Source organism: Scyliorhinus canicula, chromosome 4, assembly GCF_902713615.1.
Source record: "Scyliorhinus canicula chromosome 4, sScyCan1.1, whole genome shotgun sequence".
In the NCBI taxonomy this organism is placed as follows: domain Eukaryota; kingdom Metazoa; phylum Chordata; class Chondrichthyes; order Carcharhiniformes; family Scyliorhinidae; genus Scyliorhinus; species Scyliorhinus canicula.
In genome coordinates this window covers 52,505,176-52,528,126 of record NC_052149.1, presented here as the reverse complement: position 1 = coordinate 52,528,126, position 22,951 = coordinate 52,505,176, and the positions used below count along the sequence as shown (strand labels likewise).

Below are 22,951 nucleotides of genomic sequence, written 5' to 3'. Positions count from 1 at the left end.
AGAGAATTCAGAGGTTGAAGATTAGTCTGAGGGAATTGTACTGATCAGAAGTAGCTTTATGAGTGTATTAGTCGTGGATTCAGGAAATATGAAAGTTCTTGCTGGTTTCAGGTTTGGGATTGACAACACATTGAGATCACCAAATAGCTGGAGTAAGCCGCTTTATTAGTACCAATGCAGTCTCTCGTGAGATACTCCTGCTGCTGAGCAAACCTTTCATGAAAAAGGCATAATGAAATTGGACACGGAATCTGATTTAAACGTTTTTTTTGAGTGAACTACCGATCCACTGCTTTCCAATTAGGGCATTATTGTATCTTCTTAACAAAACCAGGCATTTATCATAATGTTAGAGAAATGTTAACATCATCAACTGATAAGAATCAGAGAAAAGAAAATCAAACTTTGCTCACACTTCTTGTATCCTATACAGGTGTGGTTGATCAGTATACAAGGCTCAGCAAAGAGATTAGTGCAAGATTTGATCTATCTTCCAATGCGACATATGTAACAATTATCAACGGTCGCCAACATGTCCTATTGTATGCTTTCCATTGGCAGTAAACTTTAATGAAGTAGTAACCATGGGTTTAAAGGTGAGAGACAACGGTACATGGTGACCTTGTTCTCTACCTCTAGTCAAAAATCCAGGTTAAATTCCCACTCTGGATGTATTATAATTAAGTATTATGTTTAAGCATCCATCAGTTGAGGATATTTTAAGGGCAAATAAAATGGTTAAAAATATACAGAGAATTGTGTATCCAAGGATGACTCAAAAAGGCATGAAACTGGACTGTTTTGTTGTTGCTTCTCCTGCCAAACTTCCGCCTATAGTTAGTTTTATAATACTCTTGGTGATGAAAATGAAAAATGTTAACGGTAGTTTCTCTGTGGAACTACTGGCTCTTGTAGAAGCAACAGATAATGTGCTTTTACTTGTCAAATATTTTAGGGGAAATTCTATATAATTAGCATTGAGAGAATAGTTTACCATTGAATGTTACACAGCTAAGCATTCCTTATGGGATATCCAACAAAATGTGTGTCTGGAAAAAGGTTAAGGATTGCCCTTGTTAGTGTAAAAGAGATGCAATGGAGAAGTGCTTAAAATAGTGAGACGGAGAGACAGGAGTTTCAGTTAAAAAAACAAGTGAGCAGTGCATCACAGGAAAGCCGCAAGTTGATTGGCTGGTGTACAACTGCTCACAGGGATTGTGTGTAAATAGCAGGAAATGAGAAAAATGTGCATTTTTAAATATTTTATTTTATGTGATGAAGGTCTATTCTATTACAAGGTTTAAAGTAGTACAGTAAGCGGAGGCACTAAATACAATAAAGTAAGGAAAAATAAATAAAACTAAAGTATTAGTTAATCAAAATGCAGCAACGATGGCAGAGCAGGTGATGTGTTGCGAGTGCAGAATATGGGAGCTTCTGGCCGCCAGTTCAATTCAGGACAAACATTTCTGTAGTAAGTGTCTGTAGCTGGAGGAACTTTATCTCAGAGTCATTGAGCTGCAGGCTGTGCTACAAACACTGTTACACATCAGCGAGGGGGAATGTTACCATAAAAGACATAGGAGCAGAATTAGGCCATTCGGCCCATCGAGTCTGCTCCACCATTCAATTATGGCTGATATTTTTCTCATCCCCATTCTCCTGCCTTCTCCCCATAGCCCCCTGATCCCATTAATCAAGAACCTATCTATCTCTGTCTTAAAGACTCAGTGATTTGGCCTCCACAGCCTTCTGCGGCAAAGTGTTTCAGATTCACCACCCTCTGACTGTGTTTTAAAAGATTGTCTCTTTAGTCTGAGACTGTGTCCTCTGCTTCTAGTTTTTCCTACAAGTCGAAACATCCTCTCCACGTCCACCCTATCCAGGCCTCGGAATATCCTGCAAGTTTCAATAAGAGCCCCCCCTCATCCTTCTATACTCCAACAAGTACAGACCCAGAGTCCTCAACCGTTCCTCATTCGACAAGCTCTTCATTCCAGGGATCACTCTTGTGAACCTCCTCTGGACCCTTTCCAATGCCAGCACATCCTTCCTTCGATACAGGGCCCAAAATTGCTCACAATACTCCAAATGGGGTCTGATCAGAGCCTTATACAGCTTCAGAAGTACACCCCTGCTGTTGTATTCTAGCCCTCTCAACATGAATGCTAACATTCCTAACTACCGACTGAACCGGCACGTTAACCTTGAGAGAATCTTGAGATTCGGTCACATCCCTTAGGATGTTTTGGTCAGTGGTCAGGGACAGGATGGTGCAAGCGAGATGGATGAGGGGTCCCAGAGGGAAGAAGTGCATGAGCCTCAGTCCATGCAATTGTCCAACAGGTTGGAAGTTCTTTCGGCTGTTTGGATGAGAGTCAAGACTACAGGATGGATGAGCTAACTGACAAGGGCACCATAGTACAAGAAGCCATTCAAGTTTTGGGGGGGGGGGGGGGGGGGGGGGGGGCGGGGGGGGGGAGATGATGAGTAAATAAGTAAAAGTATAAGTCTCCATAGTCCCAGGTAACCGTAGGTTGCTTTCCCCTTTTAGAGGGGGAGCTGACTGTTGGTCATTTAACCTAAAGATCAACACACCCCAGGCGAGGAGCAAAGTGGGAACTTCATGAATAACCGCAGCCAGTAGAGGAATTGAACCCTCGTTGTTGGCCTTGCTTTGCATCATAAAGTAGACGTTTAGCCAACTGAGCTAAAGGGTATTTGACATATCGGAATGACAGGAAGCTAGTAAAGGTGGCAGCATAGCTCTGTTAATTAAGGATGGCACGACGGAAATATAACCTTAGCTTGAAGGAGCAAGCAAGATGTAGAATCAAATTGGATGGAGAGCAGTTCAGAGGCCTCCCCAGTAGTAGTTACACCGGAGGACTGATCATACAGGAAGGAATAAACGGGGTGTGTAAGAAAGGTACAGCAATAATCAGGGTGACTGTAATATACATGTAGGTTGGAGGAATCAAATTGGCAAAGGTAGCCTAGAAAATTGGCTCAGTGTTTTGTGGACAATCTCTTGGAGTAGCACATTCTAGGGAGCAGGTTAGTCTAGACCTGGTCATGTGTAATGAGACAAGAGTAATAATAAGCTCATGGTAAATGGGTTTCTAAAGTGACAGTATTCACAACATGATAAAATGTCATATTCAATTTGCAAGCAAATAGTGTGGATCCTTGACTAGACTCAAATAAAAGATAACCATGAGGGTATGAATGCAAAGCTGGCTACGGTGAACTGGGAAACTAGGTTAAAATGTGGGACAGTAGCATTGTAATGGCAGACGTTGAAGGAGATATTTAATAACTTTCAGCAATTATACTTTAAAATATTTTTATTCTTCTTCTCCTTTTCCATTTTTTCATCAAATATACAACAAACAAAAGATAACCAACAATAACAAACACATTAGCAATCCCCCCAACAAACAACCCCTCCAACATACAAACATCACCCCTACATTCCAAATACAAAACAAGACAAACCGAAAGAGAATCCACGGTCATCCCCTACACAGTAAACAATAAACAATACACTCAACCCCACCCCACAAATAGGCACCCCTTCCTGTTCAATGGTTTCCAATTCTTGAAAGTGTAAGATAAATAATGCCCATGAATTGTAGAACCCTTCCATCCTCCCCCTCAACTCAAACTTCACCTTCTCAAGCGTCAAAAATTCCAACAGGTCCTCCCGCCAAGCCAAGGCACAGGGCAGAGAAGCTGACCACCCTAACAGGACCCGTCTTCGGGCAATCAGCGAGGTGAAGGCTAAGAAACTTTCAGCAAAGATTTATCCTAATGAGAAAGAGGCTCATTGAGAAACATCAACCATGGCTAAATAAGGAAGTCAAGGATAGTATTAAATTGAGAGAAACACTGCAGAACTCTGCCATAGGTGTGTGGTAGGTCAGAGCTTTGGGACAGCTTTAAGAACTAGCACATAATGACTAAAAGATAACAAATAGGCAGAGAGCAAATTATGAGAGAAAGCAAGCTCGTAATAAAAACAGGCAGCATGAGCTTCTACAAGAATGTGAATAAGAAAAGAATAACTAAAGAGCTGAATCTGAGAAGTCGATAATGGAAAACAAAGAAATGGTGAAGTTATTGAACAAGTGTTTTGTGTTTGCCTTTGCAATAGAATACATTGAAAACTTTGCAAAGGTAATTGAAAAACCACATGGTGATACGGAGGGATGAACTTAAAACAATCACCAGGAAAAAGGTGCAAGAAAAACTATTAGACCTAAAGGCTGACAAGTTCCAGGGAGAACCGGTGGATGTGATTTATATTTAGACGTTCGACAAGGTCTCGCATAGCAGATTACTATGTAAAGTTAAAGCACATGGATTGCAGGTAGTGTCTGGAGATGGATAGAAAGCTGGTTAACAACAGAAAGCAAAAAGTTGGAATAAATGGTGTTAGGACCCCAGCTGTTCACATTATAGATTTGGATGAGGGAACCAAATGTATTATTTCCAAATTTGCAGATGATTTAAAGTTGAGTGGGAGGGTGAGCTGTGAGGAGGATGCAGAGATGCTTCAGCGAGATTTGGACAGGCCGAGTGAGCGTTCATATGCATGGCTGATCCTGTATAATGTGAATAAATGGGAAGGCAGATTATTTGAATGAGTGTAAATTGAGAGAGGTGGATACTCAGCGAGACCTTGGTGTCCTCATGTGCCAGTCGCTGAAAGGAAGTAGACACATACTTCCTTTCAGTAAAGAAGGCAAATGCTATGTTGGCCTTCATAGCGAGAGGATTAAAGTATAGAAATAGGGATGTTTTACTGCAATTGTACAGGGCATTTGTGAGGCCACACCTGGAGTATTGTGTGCAGTTTTGATTTCTTTATCGGAGAATGGATGTTCTTGCCGAAGGTTTACCAGGCAGTCTCCTGGGATGGCAGGTCATATGAGAAGAGACTAAGTTGGTTAGACCAAAAGATGTAGGAGCAGAATTAGGCCACTCGGCCCATCGAGTCAGCTCTGCCATTCAATCATGGCTGATATTTTTCTCATCCCCATAACCCCTGATCCCCTTACTAAGCATGAAGAAGATTGGAGTTTAGAAGAGGGAGAGGGGATTGCATAGAAAATTACAAAATTCTAACAGGATTAGACAGGGTAGATTAAGAAAGAATGTTTCTGATAGTGGGGTTGTTCAAAACTAGGGATCATAGTTTGAGGATAAGGGGTAAACCTTGGGATGAGGAGAAATATCTTCACCCAGAGTGGTGAATCTGTGGAATTCACTACCACAGAGAGTAGTTGAGGCAAAAACATGTGTAATTTCAAGAAGGAATTAGATATAGCTCTTGGGGTTAAAGGGATCAAGGGATATGATGGGTGGGGTGTGGATTAGGGTATTGAACTGAATGGTCAGCCATGATCATAATGAATGATGGAGCAGGCTCGAAAAGGCGGAATGGCCTCGCCTATTTCTATTTTCTATGTGTGTTTCTATGTATGGATGGCCTGTATTATTAATATAAGTGGTGGCACAGATAGCAGATGCATTGGTTATAATCTTCCAAATTCCTTACATTCTGGAAGGGTTCTAGCATACTGGACTACTGGAGAATAGCTTTAATCAAGAAAGGAAGCAGGCAGAAAGCAGGAAACCATAGGCCAGTTAGCCTCACATTTGTCAGAGGAAAGTGTTAGAATGCATTAAGGAGGTTATGGCAGGATACGTAAACCACGGCATCATCAGGCAGAGCCAACATGGCTTTATGAAAGTAATCATGCTTAAATAATCTATTATGAACTCAAGGTGAGTAAAGGGGAACCAGTGAGAGTTATGTACTTTGATTTCCAAAAGGCATTTGATAAGGTGACACAAGATAAGAGCACATGGTGTAGGGGGCAATATATTAGCATAAATAAATAAAAGATTAGCTAACAAGAAACAGAGAGAAGGTATTTTTGGATTGGCAAGCTGTCACAAGTGGAGGGCCACAGGGATCAATGCTGGGTCCTCAACTGTTTAAAATCTATGTCAATGACTTAGATTAAGGGATGAATGTACGGTAACTACACACACACATCCTCGAGCAAGATTTAACTCCAATCCGATCTGTAAGTTTGCACATGCGACGACTGTGGTGGGTCGTATCTCAAAAAATGGCGAATCAGACTACAGAAGGGAGATAGATCACTTGGTTGCATGGTGTACAGAAATCAACTTCTCTTTGAATGTCAGAAAGATCAAGAAACTGATCATCGACTTCAGGAAGCATAGCACGACACACGCCCCCGTCTACATCAATGGCTCAAAGTGGAGATGGTCGATAGCTTTACGTTCCTGGGGTCACCATCACCAACAGTCTGACCTAGTCCACTCACGTTGATGCAACAGTCAAGAAAGCCCAGCATAGTCTCTACTTCCTATGGAGGCTAAAGAAATTTGGCATGTCTGTATCAACTCTCACACAAACTACTACAGATGTGCAAGCATCCTATCGGGCTGCATCACAGCTTGGTATGGCAACTGCTCAGTGGGCCGAAGATCGCAAAAAACTGCAGAGTGTGGTGAACTCAGCCAACACATCACACAAGCTTGTCACCCTCCCATTGATTCTGTCTAAACCTCCCGTTGTCCGCCTCAAGAAGGCAGACAGCATTGTCAGAGACTCCTTCCACACAAGCTTTGCCCTCTTCCAGAGCCTTCCATCAGGCAGAAGATAGAGGTCTGAAGACCCGCACATCAGACAAAGAAATGGCTTTACCGGAGGAAACCCACGCATGCACGGGGAGAATATGCAGACTCCGCACAGACAGTGACCCAAGCCGGGAATCAAACCTGTGACCCTGGAGCTATGAAGCAACAGTGCTACCCACTGCTACCATGCCGCCCACGGTAAAGCACTGTTGCTTCACAGCACCAGGGATCCGGGTTCGATTCCCAACTTGGGTCACTGTTTGTGCACGGATTTCCTCCAGGTGCTCTGGTTTCCTCCCACAAGTCCCCAAAGACGTGCTTGTTAGGTGAATTGGACATTCTGAATTCTCCCTCAGCGTACCCAAACAGGCACCAGAGTGTGCCGACTAGGGGATTTTCACAGCAATTTCATTGCAGTGTTAATATAAGCCTACTTATGAAAAAATTATTACAAATTTTGGTTGGGCACTAGACAATCTGATGGTTAATTTTTGTTGGTCTCTCCTAAATAGAGAAATGAAGGCTTGCTTTTCTCCAATGCTTTTCATGACCACCGGATGTCTCATAGCGCTTTTCAGCCGACAGAATACTTTTGAAGTGTAGTCATTGTTGTAACATAGGAAGCAGCTAATTTTTATGCAGTAAACTCCCACGGCAGCAATGTGATAATGACCAGATATACTTTTTTTTGTGATGTTGACAGAGGTGTAAATATTGGCCAGGACAACAGGGATAATTCCCTAGCCCTTCTTTCAAATAATGTCATGGGATTTTTTACATTCACCTGAGCAGCGAGGGGAGATCTCGGTTTAACATCTCATCCAAAACACACAACGCCCCCAACAGTGCAGCACATCCCCAGCACTACACTGAAGTGTCAGCATAGATTGTAGTGCTCAAACCCTGAACTGGGACTTAAACCTGGATCCTGGTGACTCAAGTAGCGAGATTGCTACCCAAGTGAGCTACGGCAGACTCCCATCTCACATAATTAGGAATCTATCTTTACTGCCCAATGAGGCAACAGGAAAGCATAAAATTAAACACTTTGAAGATGAATTACATAGAGTAATCCCATATGTGTTCCCAGATCTATTTATCTCTCCATCTGGAAGGCAGATTGATACATGTGGTTTTTGCACTTGCTCTGTGTGGGTTTCCTCCAGGTGCTCCAGCTTTCTCCCAGTCCAAAAATGTGCAGATTAGGTGAGGTTACAGGGATAGGGTAGAGGAATGGGCCGACATATGGTGCTCTTTCAGAGGGTAGGTGCAGACTCGATGGGCCAAATGGCCTCCTTCTGCTCTGTAGAGATTCTATATTTTGGTGTATTATAAACCAACAGGCTGGTTTACTTATGTATAATATGTGGAAGACCAGAATATTAATAGAGATTCCAATCAATATCATAATGCTCCTTATAATGTAGAAAATCAAAAAATATATCACAATATTCCTGTTAATAAATTGAATACACGCTAACCAAATGTGAAGTGTAGTGAACATGTCAGTCAATCTGCACTTGATTACAAAAAATCAGAACAAAATAGGGCTTCCTCAACCAGGCCTGCATTCCTGTCTTTTGCTTGCTCTCCCATTGACCCTTACCCTCCCTCACCCCCAAATCTCTGTATATCCCTCTGAATCCCCAATACTCCATTTCTACCTGAGCTGCTAATGGGCTTGAATGCTGCTGTTCAATTCTCAATGCCATTAACAGCAATCCAGTCTCTGTGGAGCCATAATCCAGTAGGTGTCACCGACAACATACTAATATATTACACTTTGTTTTCAATGTGTGCAGAATTTTACACTCCCCTCAGTTGGGTTTTGGTTAGGGTGGGGGGGCGGGGCTAAAATTCCACAGACAGGTTTCTCTCTCTGGGATCCCACCCACCTCAACCCAGATGCAATTTCACGGTTGACCAGTAGGGCCTCAGGTGGGGAACTCACCCTTTCACCTATTAAAGCCCTTAAAATGGCCACTGAAGGGCATTTTCCCATCCCGCCTCAATTTTTAGGCTGGCGTGAGCAGGTGTAAGTAGGATGGGAAACAGAGAAACAAACAGATTTCCATCATAGGTGGGAGGGCTTTGGGGGGGGGGCAATCTGTGGGCCCCTTCAGATTTGGGGCACCCTCTCCTTTGGCACCTTGGAGCTCTGGCCCCCCTCCCCCCACTAATGCTATGATCACCCCCCTCCTAGCCCCCAGGGCATTCCCTACCCCCCTGCCCCCAGGTCCTCCGCGACTTACCTTGAGAACGGTCCTGGGACTTTCCAGGCAGAGAGCTGCAGCGCTTGGACAGGTTGGGAAAGCTGCCGGCCAATCAGATTAGCTGACAGCTCTACTGGATGGACTTCCTTCCAAGGACAGACAGACGTCCTGCCCATCAATGCTCAAGTGAGCGTAAATGGCAGTGGTTTTCCGAGAGTGAACACTCACATTCCCCCTTAAAATTCTACCCCAAGTCTGGAGTTTATTACCATATTGAACTATTCAGTTAAACTTCATGCAATGGTTAATCTTATGCTGTGTTTCATCAATTTAGGGAGTAGCACATAAAATGAACATTACCTACCCAAATCTGCAACTTGACCCTTTTGTCATTTCTGTAAACAGTCTTCACCTTGAAGTCAATACCAACAGTGCTCACGAAGGCTGATGTGAATGTGTCATCTGCATATCTGAAGAGGAAAGATGTCTTTCCCACACTGCTGTTTCCAATAATGAGAAGCTTGAACATGTAATCAAAGTTCTGATCAGAGGCATCCTTTTGTCCATATTTAGAATCTGCTGCAGAAGCCATCTAAAAATGGCAGATGAAGAAAAACCGGTCATAAAACTGTAAATAGGCACTCGGAAATAAAGTCATTAGGCAATGCTGAACAAGAACTTATCACAAATTAGAAGGTTTTACAACAATATCATTGAGCATGAAGTGATAGAGCAGAAGCGAACTGGTTAAAAAAAAACACCGGATGTACATGCCAAATATTCCTTTTTAACTTTCACAGGAACACAAGAAATCAGAGCAGATGTACACCATTACTAAACGCCCCCCCCCCCCCCCCCCCCCCCCCGGGTTTCCATTCATTTCGGGTATGAATCTGGTGTCTTCTACTATGAGAACAGGCACAAAATGGCAATGTCTCTCCCATTCAATCATTCCCTTTATTACTTTCTCCTGTCTCTACTTCTAAGGTAACAATGTTTACTTTAACTACTCCATTTTTATATACTTATACTTCACTTTTTTTTTTTTTTAAATTTGCTCATTCTAGTTTTTCCCTTTTTATTAACTTTTTGATGGTCCTTTGCCGGTTTTGAAAACACTCCCAATCCTCAGATATATGACTGTTTTTTCTAACATTGTAAGGCTCTGCTTTTAGTTTATTATCCTTAACTTCCTGAGTGAGACATGAATGGGTCTTTTATGCTGCATTTTTGTTTTCCATACATTACTTTTGCAACATTAGAGCATGAACTGCAGAAGTTCAACAATGCAACACACCATCACCTTCTCAAGGACAATTCGGGACGGGCAGGTAATAAGTTTCTGTAAATTTACACGGCAATTACAACAATTAACAGGTTCATATCAAAAATGTCCAACAAGTTGCCAATCAAGTGGATAGAGCTGTGAAGAATGCCTATATAGTGTTCACGTTTATTAACAGGGGGCTTGAGTTTAAGAGCCGCGGGGTTATGCTGCAGCTGTACATGACTCTGGTGAGACCACATTTGGAGTATTGTGTGCAGTTCTGGTCACCTCACTATAGGAAGGATGTGGAAGCATTGGAAAAGGTGCAAAAGAGATTTACCAGGATACTGCCTGGTTTGCAGGTTAGGTCTTATGAGGAAAGGTTGAGGGAGCTAGGCCTTTTCTCTTTGGAGCGGAGGAGGATGAGAGGCGACTTAATAGAGGTTTATAAGATGATGAGGGGGATAGATAGAGTGGACGTTTAGAGACTATTTCCGCGGGTGGATGCAGCTGTTACAAGGGGGCATAACTATAATGTTCAGGGTGGAAGCTATAGGAGGGATGTCAGAGGAATGTTCTTTACTCAGAGTGTGGTTAGGGTGTGAAATGGACTGCCTGCTGTGATAGTGGAGTCGGACACTTCAGGAACTTTCAAGCGGTTATTGGATAGTCACATGGATCACACCAGAATGACAGGGAGTGGGAGAGCTTGATCTTGGTTTCGGATAATGAGCGGCACAACATCGAGGGCCGAAGGGCCTGTTCTGTGCTGTACTGTTCTATGTTCTGCACTCACCTGATGAAGGAGCAGTGCTCCGAAAGCTAGTGATTTCAAATAAACCTGGTGGAATTTAACCTGGTGTTGCAAGGCGTTTTACTGTGCCTACCCCAGGCCAACGCCGGCATCTCCACATCATTATTAAAAATGTGTTATCAGAAGAACCATAGAACTGGAATATTGTAATTCAGAAATATCAACATAGTGATCATTAATTTTAATTGGGGAACAACGAAGCAAGATTAATGTACAGTTCTCCTTCCTCAGATTGTTTTACTTTATTTTTCTTTTTTTTTTCATGCCGTTGAAAGCAAAGAAATGCTGGTAATTTTTGGCAAATGCTGGCATGTGATGGGGTTTCTGCATCAGATTGCACAGCACAATGACAAATTTAAAATGCATTATCCTGTTCAGTTAGTTTAAATTGGTGTTTCCGGAAGGAAATATTAATGGACAATATCCGAAAGACACTTTACTTGCTAAAGATGGGCGTGTTCATTAAGATTGCCTGTCACATCAGAAAAAAGCATTCCAGCTGCTCCCTCACCTTAATTTGCATAAAACTGCTCTTGTAAAAAAAGTATTGAGCCTAGGAATATATAGAATACTTGTGATCAAATGCAACAAGCTCCAAATTGTCTCAATTGACTAACTTTCAAATGGTGTTTTCATTACTCAGTAGATGGTTCCTTTGATCTAAAAGGGCGAGGGCTAATAATCAGACACTACATAGATTCAAAACTCAAATATTTTCAATATGTATGTATTACTTCACCATCACCACACCACTGCACAAGATAACATGCAGCTGAGTAAATGTAATTGCGCTGTTGGCCTGGTGATGGTATTTGCCACTATTTCAAACCTTCATTTACACTGGGAGCCAAGTTCAGTTTTTACTGTATAGATTTAAACTGAATGTGAACTTCCTCCTCATCTTTTCCCTGAATCAGAGCAGCCTGTCAGGTGGTTTGTTCTTAATCTGGATGACTGGGGATTCTACTCATTCTGTTTACATCTTTTTAGATTCTATTTCAATTCATGAGCTGGAATTAGATCAGCACTGAGTGGGTGACGGTGTTTCAGAGTAAACTATTATCCCTGCACAGCCAGCTCACCTGATCTGAAACATAGGGAAATTCAGAAAGAATTTTAAATATTGATATTTCTGGTGTACAAACAGCAGCACATACCTGTAAATGACATAGCCCCAGCCCATAAACTTACACCTGTTAAAATTAATGGGTGAGACATTGAGATGAAGCACGTGCATCTTTCTGGTATGTACACCCGGTATGTGCAGGGAATCCTTCACGGGATTTCACATCTATAACATTAACTGAAGCATATGACAAGACCATAAGATATAGGAGCAGAATTAGGCCATTCAATCATGGCTGATATGTTCCTCATCCCCATTCTCAATGCCTTCTCCCCATATCCCCTGATCCCTTTATTAACCAACAAGAGTTTTTGAGATGCTGTTGCCTACAGACCAAGGGCTGGAAGGTAGGATTAGATAAAACAGTTCCTTCTTAGAATATAAGAACATAACAAACAGTCCCAAGCAAAAAGAGTCGAGCACGGCAGCATGGTGGCGCAGTGGCTAGTGCTGCTGCCTCACGGCGCTCAGGACCCGAGTTCGATCCTGGCTCCAAGTCACTGTCCGTGTGGTGTTGTGTCTGCGCGAGTCTCACCCCCACAACTCAAAGATGTGCAGGGTACGTGGATTGGCCATGATAAAAATTGCCCCTTAATTGGAAAAGATTTTGTTGGGTACTCTAAATGGATTTTTTTTTTTTTTTTTTAAAAAGAGTTTGAGCAATATTATGATGTTGATTGAATTCATTTTTTAATACGAATAATTTAGGGTCTGTTTAAACTTGGTTTTCTGGTACTTTACCAGCCTTTGAATTGAACCTGTAATAGGTTAATTAATCAGAGAGTGGTGTGATTAACTATTCTCTGATTGTGGTAGTTGTTATTATGTAGGTTAAGAGAGAGAATAGAAAGAATATGGCTAAAAGGATCTACTCTATTAGGATATGGCTTTTATTAAACTGGTATTTATGTTAAGTCTTTATCAAAGGAAAACCTTGGCAAGTTTACAGAGGCAGAAGGACAAAATGGAGACAAAGCTAAAGAAGGAATGATAAGAAATCTTGATTAAAGAGGTGGAAAAACAATTTGCTTTGCTATGGAGTGACAGGGGATGAGATGAGGGGGATTGAGACAGTTTGATATGCTTTCCTGATACAAGTTCCTGGATGTATTTATTTCCACATGTCCAGGAAGTGTCTCTGCTTACCTCTACTCAAACCTAAAGGTTTTTGAGTTAAGGAAATAAATGGAGATGCTGAAGGCTCAGTGGAATGCACATTCCAGGGCCTGGACATCTTGCAGTCAAAGCTAGTACCAATCAATTGGCATAGAAAATGGAGACAAGAAGCAGTACAGCAATCATCTAAGCATGCTGAATTGGCAAACAGATTGTGTTTACAAAAGCTTGCAGACAAAACTATTGCAAAATAGACCAAGTCAAATGAAATGTAGAATCTACAAAACCCAAATTCAACTGGTCTTTATATAGCTTAAATATATATCATTTTTGTACTTCAAATCCCAAGTCTATCATCCTGATCTATGTTGTCTACCTTAAGACTTAGTTACATCTCAATTATAAATGTTACCCCCACGCCTGGCAGGTGAATTGGCTACGTTAAATTGGAAAAAAAAAAGATTGGGTACTCTACTCTTTTTTAAAATTGTAAATGTTGGGCACCAAGAAAGAACTCTTCTGTTCTTCAAACTTTCATGTCTACCCGAGAAGGGAGATGGGCCCCGTCCAAAAGACAACACCTCTGTTAGTGCCCCACTCTCATAATACACCACTAAGGGTCAGAAAGAAAGATCCATCTTTTGGTGTAATCTTTTATCAGAATATGTACAACAGTAACTTGCATTTATTGAACACATTGACGAGAACGAATATCCAGAAACTCCGCATAAATATTATCAGCGGAAAAATAGATGCCAGTCAAAGCAGGAGATATTCAATTAAAAGTTTGGTTTAAGAGATGACTTTCAGTAAGGGAAAGAGTTTGAGGGGTGGGAAGTTTAGGGAGGAAATTCCAGAGTGTCAGGATTAGGTGGGTGATGGCACAAGCCCCAATTTTGGAAGTTCAGGAAGCAGAGGCTTCGAAAGGGCCAGAGTTAGCAAAACACAGTTGTCGGTGGATTGTAGAATTAGAGACGGCCACAGAAATAGGAAGGATGAAATTCCTTCATAATTTTAACAAAAGAATATGAATTTTAATTTTGAAAGTGACCAAAACCAATGTAGGCCAACAAAATGAAGAAAAGCACTTGGTCATCTCTACCTTCCAGGATGATCCTGGGCTGGTGAATGACAAGCCCCGATAGTGCCCAAAGTAGTTTAGTCAGATATGAATGGTTCAATCAACTGTCCACCATACACTCAAATCTGTGCCCTTTGGACCAGACAGAACACAAATCAAGGAGAAACAGAAAAGAGTAGGTGCAGTTCAGGGTTTTACTAGGAACAAGGGAATAACTCAGTACATTGATAGTATAATAATAGTTTCCAATTGGTCATAAGCTGTTTATTTTCTGATTTCTGTTTCAAACGGTAAGCATTCAAAGTTCTCTTTTTATCTTCACTTTGTGTATCTTCCTGTGCTGCTAGATAAATTAGTCTGCAACGGTGTTTGCTTCTTTTTTTTTTTAAATCTCAGTCGTCCCATAAAGCTCCAATGTTAAATTTGGAAGGAGAGAAAGACGGTTAATGGTAATCTTGCTGTTCTTCACAGCTGCTACTTCTTAAAAATTCATTTTTATGGGATGTGGGCTTTGCTGACGAGGCCAGTATTTGTTACCCATCCCTAATTGTCCTTGAGAAGGTGGTGGTGAGCTGACTTCTTGAACCGCTTCAGTTCATGTGGTGCATGTACACCCACAGTGCTATTAGGGAGGAAGTTCCAGGGTTTGACCCAGCGATAGTTAAGTAACTGCAATATATTTCTACGTCAGAATGGTGTGAGACTTTTGGGGGGGGGGTTCCCATGTGTCTGCTGCTCTTGTCCTTCTTTATGGTAGTGGTTGTGGGTCTGGAATTTAGTGCCAAAGGAATCTTCATGAGGTACTGCAGTGCCTCTTAGATGATGCACTCTCTCTTCACAGTAGCAGTGTATGTTTGTGGAAGGGGTGCCATCAAGCAGGCTTTGTCCTGGATGGTACTGAGCTTCTTGAGTGCTGTTGGAGCTGCACTCATCCAGGCAAGTAGAGAGTATTCCATTACACTCCTAACTTGTGTCCTGTAGGTGGTAGACAGGCTTTGGAAAGTCAGAAAGCAAGTTACTTTAACCTGCTCTTGTAATATAGAACTAGTCCAATTCAGTTTCTGGATAATGGGAACCCCAGGATGTTGATAGTGGGGATTCAGTGATGGTAATGCCATTGAATGTTGGGGGGGGATTGATTCTCTCATTGCACTTGTGTGGCACAAATGTTACATGCCACTTGATAGTCGAGGACTTTTATCAGGTCCAAGGTCCTGCGACTCCTGCGGGAGGGGAATCATCGAGGCCAGCAATAGCCCCTGGAGAGCTCAGGTAGTGGTCGTCAGGACTGGGGAAAAGAACCGGATGGTTGTAGATTACAGCCAAACCATAAACCGGTACATGCACCTCGATGCGTACCCCCTTCCCCGGATCACAGACATGGTTAATCAGATCGCACACTACCGGGTGTTCTCCACGGTGGACCAGAAGTCTGCGTACCACCAGCTCCCAATCTGCCCGTGGGACCGCCACCACACGGCTTTGAGGCAGACGGCCGCCTCTTCCACATCTTCCGGGTCCCCTTCGGCGTCACAAGTGGGGTCTCAGTCTTCCAAAGAACGATGGACCGAATGGTGGACCAGTACGGGCTGTGGGCCACATTTCCGTACTTAGACAACGTCACCATTTGCGGCCATGATCAGCAGGACCACGATGCCAACTTCCACAGATTTCTCCAAACCGCCCAAACCCTTAACCTCACTTACAACACGGAGAAATGCGTTTTCCGCACAACCAGACTAGCCATCCTCGGCTACCCCAACTGTATGCGCCCCCTCCTGCAACTCCCCCTTCCCCACGGCCCTGAAAAGGTGCCTCGGGTTCTATTACGCCCAGTGGGTCCCCAACTATGCGGACAAAGCCCACCCACTAATCAAGGCCACCATCTTCCCACTGGCGGAGGAGGCCCGCCAGGCCTTCAGCTGCATCAAGGCGGACATCGCCAAAGCCACAATGTGCACGGTGGACGAGTCCGTCCCCTTCCAGGTGGAGAGCGACACATCAGAGGTCGCCCTCGCCGTTACCCTTAATCAGACAGGCAGGAGCATTTTTTCACATACTTTCACCGCCTCCGAAATTCAACACTCCTCGGTCGAAAAAGAAGCCCAAGCCATCATGGAAGTTGTGCGGCACTGGAGGCACTAACTCGCTGGTAGGAGGTTTACCGCTGTCACCGACCAGCGATCGGTAACCTTCGTGTTCGATAATATGCAACAGGGCAAGATCAAGAATGATAAGATCTTAAGGTGGAGGATCGAACAATCCACCTATAATTACGATACAGGATATCGTCCTGGGAAGCTCAAACGAGCCCCCAGATGCCCTGTCCCATGGCACATGCGCCAGCGCGCAAGATGACTGCATCATGGGCATTTGTGGGCAGCACGGTAGCATAGTGGTTCGCAGAATTGCTTCACAGCTCCAGGGTCCCAGGTTCAATTCCCGGCTTGGGTCACTATCTGTGTGGAGTCCGTACGTTCTCCCAGTGTGTACGTGGGTTTCCTCCAGGTGCTCCGGTTTCCTCCCACAATCCAAAGATATGCAGGTTAGGTGGCTTGGCCATGCTAAATTGCCCGTAGTGTTGGGTGGGGTTACTGGGATAGGGTGGAGGTGTGGGCTTAGGTCGGGTGCTCTTTCCAAGAGCCAGTGCAGACTCGATGGGCCTCCTTCTGCACTGTAAATTCTATGAAATGACCAACTCCGGGCTATCCACGATGACCACTGCCACCCGGGGTTCACCCGGCTTCTCCACTACATCAGGTCCCGCAACCTGCCGTACTCCACTGAGGAGGTCAGAGCCATTACCAGGGATTGCCCAATCTGTACGGAGCCGCACTTCCATCAACCGGATAAGGCCAACCTGGTGAAGGCATCCCGGCCTTTTGAGCACTTCAGTATCGATTTCAAAGGGCGCCTCCCCTCCACCAACCGCAACACACATTTCCTCAATATCATTGACGAGTTCTCCCACTTCCCCTTTGCAATCCCCTGCCCCGACATGACTGCCGCCACTGTCATTAAAGCCCTACATAGTGTCTTCACCCTGTTTGGTTTCCCCACGTATGTTCACAGTGACCGGATCTTGTCGTTCATGAGCGACAAACTGCGTCAATACCTGCTCGGTAAGGGCATCGCCTCGAGCAGGACTACCAGTTATAACCCCGGGAAAACGGGCAGGTGGAGAGGGAGAACGCAACGGTCTGGAAGACCGTCCCCCTGGCCCTACGGTCTAGGAATCTCCCAATTTCCCACTGGCAGGTGGTCCTGCCCGACACACTCCACTCTATTAGGTCCCTCCATTGCACGGCCACAAACTAGGCCCCTCATGACCGCCTGTTTGTTTTCCCCAGGAAATCCACCTCTGGGGCCTCGCTTCCATCCTGGCTGAAGGCATCGGGGCCCGTCCTACTCCGCAAACATGTCAGGAGCCACAAGTCTGACCCCCTGGTCAAGAGGGTCCAGCTCTTACACACCAACCCCCAGTACGCATACATAGAACACCCCGACGGCCGACAGGATAAGATTTCCCTCCGGGACCTGGCACCCGCAGGTTCCACTACCACCCCAACTTACCCCACCCAACCTACGCTGACCAGCGCCCCCGCCCCTACATGGCACCTGCACCCCCTCCCACCCCTCATTCTTCCTTCACCGACCCACAGGAACGAAGCTCCAGAAGACACGCTCCCGGAGTCCGCGTCTGTGCCCACACCGGTGACTTCACCACCCATGCCCGCACGGATGAGTTCGACACCCGGGCCAGCTGCGATACCAGAGCTTCAGCGATCTCAGCGCACGATCCGGGTGCTAGACAGGCTGAACTTGTGAACCCTTCACCCCGCCAGACTTCATTTTTTTTTAAAACAGGGAGTGAATGTGGTGAACGTATTGCATTAACCATTCACCATGTATGTAACTGTATTACGCTGTTTCCCATGAGGGCTCCACCTATGGACCATTGTAAGGTATTACGTGGAATGTATCATGTTGGTGCCTTTGTGGGCTCCGCCCCTGGCTCCACCCCTTGAGGGGAGTTATAAAAAGCAGTAGCCCTGTAGGCGGCTCTCAGTAGCAGAGCAGTCACAGGCAGGCACTATTCTAGTCGATTAAAGCCACAGTTTACTTCTACTCCTTGTTTCACGTGAATTGATGGTCACATCAAGCAGCAAGTAACAGACAGAGCTAAGCAATTCCACAACGAATGCATCAAATCGAAGCTCTGCAGTCCTGCCAGATCCAGCTGTGAATGGTGTTGGACAATTGAACAACTCACTGGAGCGGGAGACTCCACAAATATCCCCATCCTCAAATGATGGAGGAGCCCAGCACATATGTGCAAAAGCCAAGGCTGAGGCATTCGCAACAATTTTCAGCCAGAAGTGCCGAGTGGATGATTCATCTTGGTCTCCTCCAGAGGGCCCAGCATCACAGATGTCAGTCTTTAGCCAATACAATTCACTCCTCGTGATATCAAGAAACAGCTGAAGGTACTGGATATTGCAAAGGCTGTGGGTCCTGATAATATTACGGCGATAGTACTGAAAATTTGTGCTCTAGAACCTGCCACACCCCTAGCCAAGCTGTTCCAGTACAGTTACAATACTGGCATCTACCCGACAATGTGGAAAATTGCCCAGGTATGTCCTGTACACAAGAAACAGGACAAATCCAACCCAGCCAATTACCGCTCTATCAGTCTACTCTCCATCATCAGCAAAGTGATTGTAGGAGTCATCAACAGTGCTATTAAGCGGCATTTACTCAGTTTGGGTTCCGCCAGGGTCACTCGGATCCTGACCTCATTACAGCCATGGTTCATGGACAAAGGAGCTGAATGCTAGAGGTGAGGTCAGAGTGACCGCTCTTGACATCAAGGCAGCATTTTACCAAGTATGGCATCTAGGAGCTCTAGCTAATCTGGAGTCAATGGGAATCAGGGGGGAAACTCTCCACATGTTGGAGTCACACCTAGCACAAAGGAAGATGGTTGTGGTGTTGGAAGTCAATCATTTCAGCTCCAGGACATAACTGCAGGAGTTTCTCAGGGTAATCTACTCGGCCCAAACATCTTCAGCTGCTTCTTCTTTTTTAAATAAATTTAGAGTACCCAATTCATTTTTTCCAACTAAGGGGTAATTTAGCATGGCCAATCCACCTACCCTGCACATCTTTGTGTTGTGGGGGTGAAACCCACGCAAACATGGGGAGAATGTGGAAACTCCACACGGACAGTGACCCAGTGCCGGGATCGAACCTGGAACCTCGCCACCGTGAGGCAGCAGTGCTAACCACTGTGCTGCCCATCTTCAGCCGTTTCATCAATGACCTGCTTTCCACCATAAAGGTCAGAAGTGGGGATGTTTGAGGATGACCGCACGCACAATGTTCAGCTTCATTCACAGCTCTTCAGATAATGAAGCAGTCCATGTCCAAATGCAGGAAGACTGAACAATATACAGGTCTGGGCTGACAAGTGGCAAGTTACATTCGCACCATACGTGTGCCAGGCAATGACCATCTACAACAAGAGGACCTAACCACTGCCCATTGACATTCAATGATATTACCATCACTGAATCACACACAATCAATATCCTCGGGATTACCATTGATCAGAAACTGAACTGGACTAGCCACATTAATACGGTTGCTACTAGGGCAGGTCAAAGGCTAGGTATCTTACGGCGGGTAACTCACCTCCTGCCCCCCCCCCCCCCCCCCCCAAAGCCTGTCCACCATCTGCAAGGCAGAAGTCAGGAATGTAATGGAATACTCTCCACTTGTCTGGATAAGCAACTCCAACAACACTCAAGAAACTCGACACCATCAAGGACAAAGCAGCCCGCTTGATTACTCCTCGTTCCACAAACATTCATACCCTCCACCACCAAACAGTAGCAGCCGTGTGTATCATCTACAAGATGCACTGCAGTAACTCACCAATTTTCCTTCAACAGCAACTTCCGAACCCAAGACCACTGCTATCTAGAAGGACAAGAGCAATAGATATCTGGGAGCCCTACCACCTAGAGGTTCACATCCAAGTCACTCACCACCCTAACTTGGAAATATATCACCATTCCTTCGCCGTCTCTGAACCAAATCCTGGAACTACCTCCCTAACAGCACAGTGGGTGTGCCTATAATTGAAGGAATGCAGCAGTTCAAGAAGGCGACTCTCCACCACCATCTGATGGGCAACTAGGGATGGGCCATAAATGCTGGTCTAATCAGCAGCACCCACATCCCTTAAATTAATTTTTTTTTTAATGCAAGTAGTCCGGTATTGCAGCCTCACCAGGTTTTCACCTAATTTTTCAGTATGTCTGGCATGCCCTCCTGCATTCTTCACAGAACCCAGGTTGTACCCCTGGCTTAGTGGTAATGGTAGAATGGGGGATATGCCAGGCCATGAGGTTACAGATTGTGGTTGAGTAAAATTCTGCTGCTGCTGATGGCCCACAGCGCTACATGGATGTCCAGTCTTACCTTGGTAGATATGTTCTGAATCTATCCCATTTAGCACGATGATGGTGCCACACAACACAATGGACTGTGCGGTGGTCACTACTACCACTACTACTTTGTAGCAGTTTTATACAACTGAGCGGTTTGCTGGGTCATTTCAGAGGGCATGGTAGATTACCAGACCAGGTAAGGATGACAGATATCCTTTTCCTTCCCTAAAGGGCTGCATTTTTCACGACAATTGACAATGGTTTTATGGTCATTAGACTTTTAATTCCAGATATTTATTGTGATTTAATTTTCACCACCTGCAGCGATTGGAATCCAAGCCCAGAGAATATTACCCTGGGTCTGGGGCTCAGTGACAATTCCACTAGCCACTCAAATTGCTTGTGAAATAGTGCAGTTTACAAGTTTGACACTGGGCAAGTAACCAGCTATGTTGCAAGGACCCTAAAAACAAAACAATTCTTTCAAAACCGTTTGTTGATTTTATTTAAGGTTCACAGAAACGGGGATCTACTGGCTCCGTATGTGACTAAATCTTTTAAGAACTATCCGTCACATGGTACACGATCCAGAAAGTACCAGGTGCACACTTGAAATAATTTTCCAATCGACATCGCTGCTGTCACTATTTTTAAATCAACTACTATCTGGTATTGGAGAACAAAAACATGACAAGACTGATTGACGTTACTCAAGTCCCTTCGGGGACTGGGTGGTGTAATTGTTGCCTTTTTTTAAGCAAAGGCGGTCAAACATTTCAAATCCTGTTGTAAACCCGTGGTGGACAGCCTGACAGTTAACGCAATGTTAAACCAGATTAGATCGGCTTTATAATCAAAATAAAGCAGTGTTGTTTCACAGAGAGTCCGAGGTGTATTTTGGCAGGCGCAGACTTAATTGGCCACTTGTAGCAATTTAAAACATCCAGGTTCCAGAGATATATTAATATGATGTCCAGTTCATATCGGCAGGAATTGCTTTACCTTCCAAAACAGTGAATGTTTTGCGATCTGATAATGGGGGGGGGGGGGGGGGGGATTTGGGTGCCGAACACGGCGGGCGGGGTGTTGGAAGAGTGGGCAGATTTCATCGCAAATTCGCTTGTGAGCGAAAAAAACAAACACCACTCGGCAGGAGAGATCAGCTGGCCGAAAATAAAATACTTCGGTAACCAGAAAGAAAACCCAAAGAGCTTTCGGGGGCATTTGGAAAGGCAAGCCACGCTGCTTTAACTCACAATCTGAATTGCAAAACCCAAGGAAGAGGTGTTAAAAAGCAAACGAGACGCTCACCTTATTGTGTGCTGTCCTACCCAGTTTCTCTGAAATAACTGGGCTAAACCCGGATACAAGTCAAAAGGTAGCAAAATATAATTCCCTTTTCAAGGTATAACGGCCAGGTGGGTTTGGCGGCAGGTGTTGAGTTGCAGTTGCACTGTGTCTCCGGGCAGGTTGGTGTGAGGAGGGGAGCCCCGCTCTGCCGCTGTCAGCGAGTTAGGGGACAGCAGCACAATGCGAGCATCTTCAACACTCCGGCGGGGCACACGGCGGATGACAACGCGTCAGAGAGGAGAATCAGAAGCGTCTCCCCGCCCTTTTCTCAGCGTGCATTTATCTTTTACTCCAAACACGTCGGGGACGTCATGCCGCACGCAGCACTCTTCCTAACTTTGTTTTTGTAGTGGTGACATGATATAAGCCACACCTTTCACGCCACACCTTGATCTGTGATTGTAACCATGACAAAAGCATGCAGGGGTTCAAAGTTGCTTGTGTGGGCTATCAACTGTTTTTTTTAGGTGAAGTCGCTAACCGTTTAATTGCTTAACGTTTTGAAGTTAAGGGTTAAGCCGTTGAGCCGTCTGCGTGGGGTGAGGGGGGCATTCGGCCCATCGAGTCCATGCAGGCTCTCAGTGGAACAATCCAGCCACTCCCATTTCCCCCGCTCTATCCCCGTGGCCCTGCAGGACTTTATTTCCTACCAGTGCCCATCCAATTTCCTTCTCAAGTCATTGATCAAAATTACTATAGCAACCAGAGAAATGGAAGTCCAAAAAAATAATCCTGTGGAACTGTGTCCCGACTCCCCCACTTAGCTTCAGGTTTTTTGATCCTCATAACATTTATCCATTTCAGTCTTGAAAGCTCAAAGTACTCCATCTTCCATCGCCTTTTAA

At 44.6% G+C, this 22,951-nt stretch overlaps 1 protein-coding gene across 1 annotated transcript in view; it reads right to left on the bottom strand.

The window, feature by feature from the left end:
• The window catches only part of LOC119964580 (ras-related protein Rab-3B-like), a 202,620-nt gene extending 180,281 nt beyond the window's left edge, over positions 1–22,339 (bottom strand). Inside the window, exons 1-2 of the mRNA XM_038794256.1 lie at positions 22,068–22,339; positions 9,259–9,486 (exon numbers count right to left, since the gene is read on the bottom strand). Of these exons, the coding sequence (XP_038650184.1) occupies positions 9,259–9,486 (228 nt within the window). The 5' untranslated portion in view covers positions 22,068–22,339. The remainder of the gene's footprint in view (positions 1–9,258; positions 9,487–22,067) is intronic.
• Positions 22,340–22,951: the final 612 nt, after the last annotated feature.